Here is an 11,008-nt window from a genome sequence, read left to right on the forward strand (position 1 = left end):
AAGTGATACAATTATTTTTATTTTTGACCGAGGTGGAGGAAGGCTTTATCTTAATAAGGTTGTTTTTGTTAGCACTACCTTGTTTAACTTTTCTCAGCCTGGAACGAGTCACAGTGGCAATAGGTAAAGCTGTACTAACTACTCTGGCTATGCTATTGACAGACTCCACTATGCTAGCAGGCATGTGTGACTTAAAGTGTATTCATTGTTCCTTCAAAGTCTGATATACAGAGGTTAATATAACAATAGCCGTCTTAAAGTCCACTGCGTGTGTGATGCACAATTTCAGCTGACCCACATGGTCACTGTGGTTTAGGGTTTCGACCTCTAGCACAGAAGAATATGGAACACCTATTGAGTGGTGGGGAGAGGATTAAGTAACTGACAGTAGGTCAGAAGGCAAGACAATTGTGATTTAACTGAGCGTCAGTTTAAAACACGAGCCTACAGCAAAAGGTTGCATTAGCCTATACATTAACATTTATGATGTATAGACTTCATGATAATAACCATTCCACTTAGATGATTAACGCCTATTTACTGCTTGTGTATTCCATTCTGATCTGTATACGTGCCAGCATTCTCTCGGTAGTCACCAACAACACCAACAAAAGCATTGCAGTTATTTTTTCAGAGTGGTTGGGATACCTGTCCTACATAAATCAGTAAATTCAGAAGTGAAATATTATGAAACTTCTATTCCTTTAAATAAGCCTCAAGTAGCAAATTAATCCTATATTTGTAGCGCACATACAATTTAACTTTTTGACCTTAAAAGCGTTTTCTCAATACATTAACTGGGCTTGAAAAAATATTTTGTTTTCTTATCAAATCCCATTGGACAAGAAAACCAGAGGTACGTCTCCTTTTGAGGAGGCGAGGGAAGGAGAGGAGGAGAGAGGAGCAAGGAGAAAAGGCAAAAGTGTATCATACTTTTAAATAGTTTGACAGGAGTATTCACACATACTCGAATATGTGCTTTCCATGTGTGTTAGGTCACTCCGTATTATTTTCAAGGTAGGATATCACATTGAAAGTGAAACTTTCTCTTTGCGACATAATACGACACAGTTTCTTCTTTCCGAGGGTAAACCCCTTTTACGGCACATGACGATTCTCCACCGTTCTCCACATGAGTTCATTTGAAACGTGAGCTAGTGTGAAAACATTAACTACATGATAGATCAATATCATATCTCTCTGATTCGCACTAACTCTATATAAATTATGGGTAAAAGTAAGAATAACCGATTTAGACGTCCACAGTTCAACGCAGAGGGACTGTCTGTGAATGCTGTAAAGGAAGTCGAAGTGGACCACGATGAAGTCTGTGATGGAATCGACTCTCCAGCTGGGGAGTTACTGGAGAAAGTAAGAACCCCAGGTTCTGCCTACTGTAGTGTCAAAAAATTATCATCAATCATAGCTTGCTGTGATTTCTGCTATTTATCGGCTCGTCAATCAATTTTGTTTACCAATGTTTCCATTCTAGCAAGGACCTTGCGCCAGATGTATTGTGGTAGCTACGTATAGTTGTAAAGTAACAGGCAGTTTTTTCCCTACATATTTCTATAATAGTGTACAAATGTATACCACACCGCCATGTTTACATACAAATTATAGAAATCCGTGGTTAAGTGTATTTAAGTGCCACACATTTCCCCCCACACATATAGCTACAACATAAAGATTAAAAATAGGTAGCGTGAAAAGGTAATCCAATGAATCCTTTGTGTATGTATGCGTTTAGTTGCAGAATCCCAGTGCAGATATGCGGGAGTTTGCGTGTGCCAGCATATCACGCGTGGTGCAACAGAGCCAGACCATCCCAGCCTTCCTCCAGCGAGATGCGGTGAGGCGCCTGGGGCCCTTACTGCTGGATCGCAGTCTGGCTGTTAGGGAGACTGCCACAGGGGCACTTAGGTGAGCCAAGAATGTCCTTTGCCCTGGGCTGGCCGACCAACAGCCACCCTGAGAGATTTGAGGGATAGTGTGAAGCCTAGACCGAGGATCAAGCATTTAAGATTGTATGTGTCGAATGTTGGTTGGAGTGCAGCTCATTACGTGCTGCAAGTCTGAGGTAAATGATTGGGTCCTGAAGAGGCTCTGTGGTCCGAGCCACTGCATTGAAGAAAAGCTGCAGATTGGCTCAGCACTGTCTAGAGATGTTTGATGTTGGACAGGATTGGATGGTCTTGTCATGCTCAAGGTCAGCGGTATTCCACTAGTCCTAGAGGGGCGAAAACACATCTGTTATTTGCTTTTACCTCACCTGGGGCTCATTTATCAAGCATACAGATGCAGAAATCTGTGTGTGTATACCTTGCATGCTTTTATTTTTACTGAAAGTGTGAGATTTATCGACTGAAACGTTTGCGTGAGAATGTTCGTAAATGTAAGCACAGCCATGACCAGGTGTACACACAGTGAAAAGTGCTGAAATAAGGGAACAGCTTATGAAGCGTGGACTAACTTTAGTGTGGAATTTTATTTTGTTGAAATAATTACATATATATTTTTAGAAATAATGTTTAATAATTAAACAAATGTAATAATTTGATTGTTTTTCCATTGCACTTGTAATGCAACTTTTAACATGCTACGATATTTAATATGATTGGGCCACGTCAGTTAGTTTGCAATGATTATACATATAAATTAGCCATTTGTGAAAGTATAGTAGCCTCATATAAATCCATTGTTGAATTATTATTACAGAATGATATTGTTTTGACATCAAAATAAGATAATAAATGCCATTCCAGTGTGTATCCAACTGCCATCTTGGGTTTTGTGCAACAGACAATTTCCATTAAATCCTGGTCAGTCTGGCATCTCACCCAGAATGAGTCACTGATAAAAGCAGACAAAACAGAACAGTTTCATACCATTGCTCAGCATCTCAGAGTCAATAGTTTTCATTTTATTTCCCAAAACAATCTGAGAAATAGACACAGTCAGATTGACAAATAAAGCATCATCCCAAAAATAGTATGTGAAAACAACATCCTTCCACTTAATTTGCAGTCAATATGTGTACAGATTATGCTAAATGTAAAGGTGGCAGTTAGAAGGCATCACTGGTTCATTCTGCAGAATAACAATGATGACATTTGTATAGTCTGCATGAAGGAGCTGTTGAGGATGGTAGGCCTATTGGTGATTGTGGAACACTCATTTAAAGAACAGCATTTCCCAATGCTTAAGATGCTTACATTGTCCTAACTGTCCTCTTTTTTAAAAATGTGTATTACTGGTCAAGTCAACAAGAATAAAGCGAGCTGAAATAATCATAGCAAGCATTCAACTTGTTTCATAATAGCACCTAAATTATCCTTTAATCAAAAATTGTTTCTTTGGGGTTTGTTGTTGCATTTTATACTTTGGAATTGTGTTTCCCACAGGCTTAAAGGAATGATTTGACCATGTAGAATGGATATAAAAAGTCTACACACCCCTGTTAAAATGCCAGGTTTTTGTGATGTAAAGAATGAGACAAAGTTAAATCATGTCAGACCTTTTTCCACTTTTAATGTGACCTATAATGTGAACAATTCAGTTGAAAAACTAACTGAAATCTTTGAGGGGGAAAAATGAAAAATAAGAACCTTACAATAACCTGGTTGCATAAGTGTGCACACCCTCTTATAACTGGGGATGTGGCTGTGTTCAGAATTAACCAATCACATTCAAACTCTTGGGAAATTTTTTAAATAGAAGTCATTACACACCTGCCATCATTTAAATTGACTCTGATTAATCACAAATAAATATTTGCTGTTCTAGTAGGATTTTTCTTAGTTGCATCTCAGAGCAAAAGCCATGGTCCGCTGAGAGCTTCCAAAGCATCAGAGGGATCTTATTGTTGAAAGATATCAGTCAGGAGAAGGGTACAAAATAATTTCCAAAGCATTAGATATACCATGGAACACAGTGAAGACAGTCATCATCAAGTGGAGAAAATATGGCACAACAGAGACGTTACCAAGAACTGGGCATCCCTCCAAAATTGATGAAAAGACAAGAAGAAAACTGGTCAGGGAGGATTCCAAGAGGCCTACAGCAACATTAAAGGAACTGCAGGAATTTCTGGCAATTACTGGCGGTGTGTTACGTGACAACAATCTCCCTTATTTTTCATATGAATGGGCTATGGGGTAGGGTGGCAAGATGGAAGCCTTTTCTTACAAAGAAAAACATCCAAGCCCAGCTGATGTTTGCAAAAACAAACATCAAATCCCCCAAAAGCATGTGGGAAAATGTGTTATGGTCTGATGAAACCAAGGTTGAACCGTTTGGCCATAATTCCAAAAGGTATGTTTGGTGCAAAAACAACACTGCACATCACCCAAAGAACACCATACCCACAGTGAAGCATGGTGGTGGCAGCATCATGCTTTGGGGCTGTTTTTCTTCAGCTGGAACCAGGGTCTTAGTCAGGGTGGAGAAAAGTATTTACACTTCCAAATACCAGGCAATTTTGGCACAAAACCTTCAGGCGTCTGTTAGAAAGCTGAAGATGAAGAGGAAGTTCCCCTTTCAGCACGACAATGACCCAAAACACACATCCAGATCCACAAAAGCATGGCTTCACCAAAAGAAAATTAACGTTTTGGAATGGCCCAGACCTGAATCCAATTGAACATCTGTGGGGTGATCAGAAGAGGGCTGTGCACAGATGATGATGTCAAGATGTGCCATGCTAATAGACTCCTACCCAAAAAGACAGAGTGCTGTAATCAAATCTAAAGGTGCTTCAACAAAGTATAAGTCTAAGGGTGTGCACACTTATGCAACCAGGTTATTGTGAGTTTTTAATTTTCCCCCTCAAAGATTTCAGCTTGTTTTTCAATTTAATTGTTCACGTTATAGTTCATATTAAAGGTGGAAGAAGTTCTGACCTGATTTATCTTTTTCTCATTCTTTTACATCACAAGAACCTGGCGTTTTAACAGGGGTGTGTAGACTTTTTATATCCATTGTATTGTAATAACCAGTGTTTTGAATTGCAAACAGACATGGTTGGGCACTGAGTCTGAGATCAAGGGATATTTATCAAGGATAACTTCCTACCGCCGTGGAACTTATGATAAATGGGGCCCCGGATGTCTCTGGTTTGAAGAAGCCCTTTATTAGAATATGCATCGCACCTTTCCAAACCTGCCTGGTACAGTAGTTCATGCCTTGAGGCAAGGACTTAGTTGTGAGTTGGAAATCATGAGATTGGGAGGGGAGTAAAACATATTTTATAAATCGACTGATGCCTTGATTTGCAAACACAACAGAGTCCTCTGGACTTAGATCTGATGTAAAAGTTATCATCTAAAGAATGATTGATGTGTTCTTCTCATGTCAGGAACTTAAGTGCTTGTGGAGGTCATGAGGTGTGTGAGGATATGGTGAAACAGGATGTCATGACTCCTCTGACTGCTCTTCTTCGAGAGGTGAGACCTTCCCTTGTAAATCATTTCCATTATAAGCAGTTTGCTACCTTTTGCTTTATTTGAACTGAAATAAGTCTGGTACTCATTTTATTTGTCAATAGTATTCATGTTTAGCTGCTGAAACAGACAATAAATAGAAGATACCATTACACACTGATTTTCTCCTGCCCAAGTCAAGCCCTGGTGCTACCTGAAAGTTTATTTCTGGTTGTGGTCCCCCTCCATAAAACATGTACACACTTATTAATACTGTTATAATTATTATTATAGTATGCATGTCGGTAAAGGGAAGTTCCTATATACTTCCATTCCTTGATGATTAGTCATAAAAATAGGGTTGTGTATTCATAGTGTCTGAATTCTCCGCAGTGCTGTGCTGGGTTTGAGACCAATCCTACCCTATCATTAAAAGAGCAGAAAAACCCAGTGGAGGATGTAGCCAATGAAGCAGTTAACTTGCTGTGGAATCTCTGGTAAGAAAAAATTATGTGAAATGTTAGCAGTAACACCAATGTCAGGTGTTCAACCTGTGTCTCAGTAGCTTCCCCATAGAGATCCTTTACTTAAGTGTTTCTGTGGTCAGATACTATCCTATTGTATCCCCCTTTCTGTCAGTGAGAGCAGTAGCCAGGCACTTTGTGTGTTCAACAAAGCAGGCCTTCTGGATGTGATTCTCCAGTGTCTGGAGCGACATACTAACAACATCCAGCTGGCTCTGTCTGCAGGTTAGTCTTATTATCAAACTCTTGAATTAGCTTTTTCATCAATTATTATGTTAACTGCATACTTGACTATGTATTTGGTACTAAGTCTCTGCTCGTACTTTCTTTTAAGCCCACTGTTTGCATACAGTGACTGAGGACAACGCAGAGTTGTTATGCAGTATGAACAACGCTGTTTTAGGAAGTCTGGAGAGTGTGCTGCTGTCCTCAGAGACTGCCATGGCACACATACTGCTCAAGACGCTGGCTGCAGGTATGGCTACGCCATGTTTGTTGTCCCACTATTTTCAGATAATGTGTGGATTTATATAATGTATGGTCATCTGAGGCACAACTGACACTCTGCATTAATTCTCAGAAATGAGTTGAGCGTTGCTGAAACGTCATCTGTGCTTTGTACTTACAGGGTCACTGTGGAACCTGAAGAGTAGCCTGCCCACGGCCCGCCAGGCCCAGACCCTGAACGCCTTAGTAGCCACCCTGTCCCAGTGCTTGGAGCTGGACGCAGGCACGTTGATCCCACAACTCCACCAGGCTGAGGTGTCCTGCAGTGCCCCTTCCTCAGAGGCTGGAGAGATGGACGACCACCAGGCAGTTGCAGAGGATATGGGTGTCGAGGAGATGGAGGACGAGGAAGGGGGGGGTCAGGCAAGGAGAGATGAAAAGGCAACCAAGATGGATAAAGATTTCTCGGACCTGCTGCCTGTAAGTCCTGTCCCTTTTTCAGTCGAAAGGAAACCTATCAAGCCTTTTTGATTGTGATTGGTGATCTCTCTGACACAGGGTGAGGTCACTTTTAGACAAGGTGTGCAGTCTCTGCCCTACACGCCGTCTCCGTCCTACCCTGAGCCCCTAAATTACATTTAACATTTTGTCTTCCATGTGTACTTGCCCAAACGAGTGATGATTGGGACTTGGGTAGCGTCAAAGCAAATCTTTTGAAAAATGTGATGAGATTGATTACACCTGACACTTTGCCACTGACTTTACACATGTTTTTACAGTTTGCATTGAATTGTAGGTGATATCAATCCAGCGAGTGAACCAAGTTGTTCAGTCCTCCATTTAAGCTAAATTTTCAGGGAGGCCGGACCAGCGCAGATGGCAATAAAAATGCATCTGGTGTCCACAGGGTTTCCCTAAAGGGAAAGTGGCTAGGGCGAGGGCTTAAGGGGTGACAACTTAGTAATTGGACAGCAGCCAAGGTGAGAACTTTTTTAAAAATGGTGTGTTTCGGGACAGAGTATTAGAGAATGTATTCACAGCTGGAGTGACCAGCAGGGAAAGAGGAAGGGAGGGAGTGAGGAGCGCAGCAGCAGGGTTCACTCAGGGTTGTGTCCCTACTGCTGTGTTATTAGTCTGCTTATTTTTCTCCAGAGAGGCAAGGAGGAGCTGAGGGAGGCAACAGCTTTGCTGACAGCCCAGCAGACGTCCTTGGAGATCATTGTCAACATGTGTTGCTCTGATGGTGAGTGCTAAGGGCAGCAGAGTGTGGGCAGCAGAGCCGTGCTGACCCGGGGGTGGCTCTGCCTAGGACATGTTCATAGATGAGATGACAGCATTTTCTTCCAAAGAGTAGTGCTCATTGAATATTTCAAATGGGCTTTTGTTCTTTTAAGGAAAGTGTTTTTCAGCTGTCTGGCTATCTGTCTGGCTGTCTGTGTAGATCCTTCAGACGATGAGTGGGAGGAGGCTTCGAGCAGTGATGAGAGTGAGATGTGTCCTGACGGCCTCTCTGAGGGGAACACCAGTCTACTGTCCCCACTGTGTCTGTCTGCCGAGGTCCATGGGGCCTTGATCAACCACAACATCCCGGAGAAGGTGTGGGAGGTTTTCCTCTCCGTGTGTAATTGTGTCACTATTCTTTTGTTTCTGTTGGTTTTATGATAAATATACAAGTTGTTAGGTTCCTACAGACTGTTATACACACTAGTGCATGTGGTGTAACTATGTTTCCTTATATTCAAGGTTCTCCGGAAGACCCAGTTCCCCAGCACTGAAGCCATGGATGTATGTCGTCAAAATCCCACTTGGAAAATCTTAATGAAAAAGTAATTATTGCAGTAATTATAAGCATGATGGAATCTTTTAGAATTAAACAATGGATTTATTTAGCAGTTAAACTGAGTTGTTCATTGTCCTAGCAACAGAAATCCAATTGGTGTCAATATACCATTTCATTGAGTTGTTTTGCATTTCTGGCTTATGCTAGTGTTACTGGTGTATTCTGTTTACCACACTGTGACCTGCAATTTGAATACATGCCTCTAGGAGTTGACCAAACTTAATTTCCCCCCAGGATGCATCGGGTACAATATCGGGCCCTGACATGCCTTCATAACATGCTTTCTACCATGGATGCGGAGTCCCTGGGAGGGGCAGCAGCGCTACAGGCTGTTGCCCAACACCTGTCCACACTGGTCTTCAGTGCCTCAGGTTAGATTCATGTGCCATACCAATTCTATATTAATTGGATGAAGGTTACTGTCCATCATGGAATTAGCTGAAGTTTGGTAAATGTTATTGCTACATTAGATATCCCTAAGGAGGAGGAATTCCTAGAGGCCGTCACCAGTGCCATGCGATCCCTTTTACAGATCATAGCCTCCATGAAAATTCCCCAGGTAAGATGGCTGACTCAAGCAAATAAAAGGCAGAGGACAATGTACCTATCCTTGTCACGTTAGTTAATATAATACCTCAGCATTTTCTTTTTTTGTCCGTCTTGAATGACTTGTGTATGTGCTTGCAGTGTTTTACTCCCCAGCAGCTGATAACCTTAAGTGAGGCAGCGACCCGTTGTGACGTGGTCAGTGTGCGGGTGAATGCTGTTGCCATACTAGGTATCACCGGCAGCACACTGGCCAAAGAAAAGGGGACTTCTGAAACCCTGCAGGTACTATGAGTTATCATCCCTTATTTCACACCCTTTAATGTGTGGTGCTAAATGTTGTGAAATTTGATCCCCATGATGTGGACACTCTAATTTTGTCTCTAGATACTGCAGTTTGTCCGACGAAGCTCAGTTGTTTTAGATGCTGTACTGACTCTGGGCATAACAAGGCAGTTTTTACTTCAATACATTTTTTATTGAAAATGGGTTTTAGGCTATTGGCTAGTTGGCGCCAGCTTTGTTTTATGAATTGACTGACTTAGGCTAGACTGGGTGTAATCGAAGTGTGGCTGGTGAAGCCTCCGAAATACTGCTTAATTTTTTTGCCACACTTAAAGATTTCATTAAAAGAAATCAAAAGCTGTCATCGGATGATACAGTCACTCTTTAAAGGCCAACTTGGAATGATTATTGTTCATAGTTAATACAATATAATCATAGTTAATTAAAAAAATGTAGTACAGTGCCGTAAAACCAAAACCTACCCTTGGATAAACGGACCCTGAGTGAAAGGATTGCAATATATTAATACAAATGTGTTTTTTTGTTTTGTTATTTGACCACTGTTACAGCTAACTTTCTTAGACGCAACAACTGGTGAGACCATGGTAGGGATTTTTTAGGTTTAATTGCAGAAGAGAGATTAAAGCCAACATGGCATATCTGAAAGACAGTGAGATAAAATTGCAACAGACTTGCTTCTGTAAAACCAGCAAACTGTGCTTCCCGTAAAGTATTAGTTCTGTGCACTGTTATTTAACCAAGGCATTGACTGGATTTTCAATAAGGGAATATAGGCTTTTGATTTCCCCTGTATCTGAAAGGCAACATCAATCAGATTTATATAATATATATTGTTATTAACACTTAAACTAATATCGGCATAGGTTAAAACCAAATCATGTAAACATACTGTTATGAACACCTGTAGATTTTTTAAAATAAACTGACAAAACAGGACAATGTGCTTTGTTGACCCTATCTCTTCCAGTAATACAATTGACATCTCATTGCAGATGATTGGCAATGCCTTACTTCAGGTTGCCACAAAGGATGCCAACCTTGTGGTATGTGGAGAGGCTCTGGATGCTCTTTTTGATGTTTTTGCTGATGGAGATGAAGCAGAGAAAGCTGCTAAAAACATCAGCTTACTGTCTGCACTAAAGGCACTTCAACCTGTCTTCAAGGCAAAGGTACCCCAGCTGTAGCTTCTCAAAATATAATTCCCAACCAAATAACATTGACGTTCACAGTGATATTGCAATTTGTTTAATTACTGCTTATGTCATTTTTCAAACAGATTCGCAAAGAAGGGAAAGGAAAGTACAGCCCTGAGCAGATGTGTGTGCTGGACAACATTAAAGTCAACCTAAGGCGGTTTATTGGCTACCTGGAGATTGTGGTTAAAAAATGATAAATTGATTGCCCAACACTATAGTACAAACTCTGACTGGCTGATATGAAATGTCTCAAAATACGCATTTCAATTGACACGACATTGTCCAGAATCCTGGGACGGAAGAAGGAATGAGATTAAGTGGGAACTCTTCATTAAAGGGACAGTTGACTCAAATTTGTTTATTTAGAGTTGAAATGTCCCTTATGAAATATGGCAGATGTTGATGTTTTCTTTCTTTATTTTTAACCATGAAATCCTTTACAATTTACTTTTTTTCCACTGAGGGTTTAAATGGTTTGTGCAAAAAATGTATCTGTTCCATACAAAAGTTTAAATCAACAAAATATTGATATAAACTTTGGTTTATTTTATATATATTTATCAACCAACTCACAAAATACACTTTTCATTGCTTTTCAATGTTAGTATGGACCGTTATTAATGGTTTACTTCTAACCCAATCTGTTTACTGACCAGATCTAGTTTAATTATGCTCATGTGGAATAAAACTTCTGTTGGACAGGCCCTGTTGGACAGTCCCCAATTCCAA

The 11,008-nt window shown here is 40.6% G+C and overlaps 1 protein-coding gene across 1 annotated transcript; it reads left to right on the forward strand.

The window, feature by feature from the left end:
* The first annotated feature begins 1,091 nt into the window (after nt 1-1,091).
* Nucleotides 1,092-11,008, forward strand: heatr3 (HEAT repeat containing 3). Its single transcript, XM_010896581.4, has 15 exons — nt 1,092-1,371; nt 1,751-1,923; nt 5,357-5,444; nt 5,814-5,917; nt 6,060-6,169; nt 6,279-6,419; nt 6,573-6,871; nt 7,544-7,634; nt 7,833-7,987; nt 8,135-8,217; nt 8,466-8,602; nt 8,702-8,790; nt 8,919-9,062; nt 10,076-10,252; nt 10,360-11,008. Exons 1-15 carry the CDS (start codon nt 1,228-1,230, stop codon nt 10,471-10,473), a joined length of 2,049 nt encoding a protein of 682 aa, XP_010894883.1. The 5' UTR covers nt 1,092-1,227; the 3' UTR covers nt 10,474-11,008.

The sequence above is a fragment of the Esox lucius genome, chromosome 2 (assembly GCF_011004845.1).
Source record: "Esox lucius isolate fEsoLuc1 chromosome 2, fEsoLuc1.pri, whole genome shotgun sequence".
Taxonomy (NCBI): domain Eukaryota; kingdom Metazoa; phylum Chordata; class Actinopteri; order Esociformes; family Esocidae; genus Esox; species Esox lucius.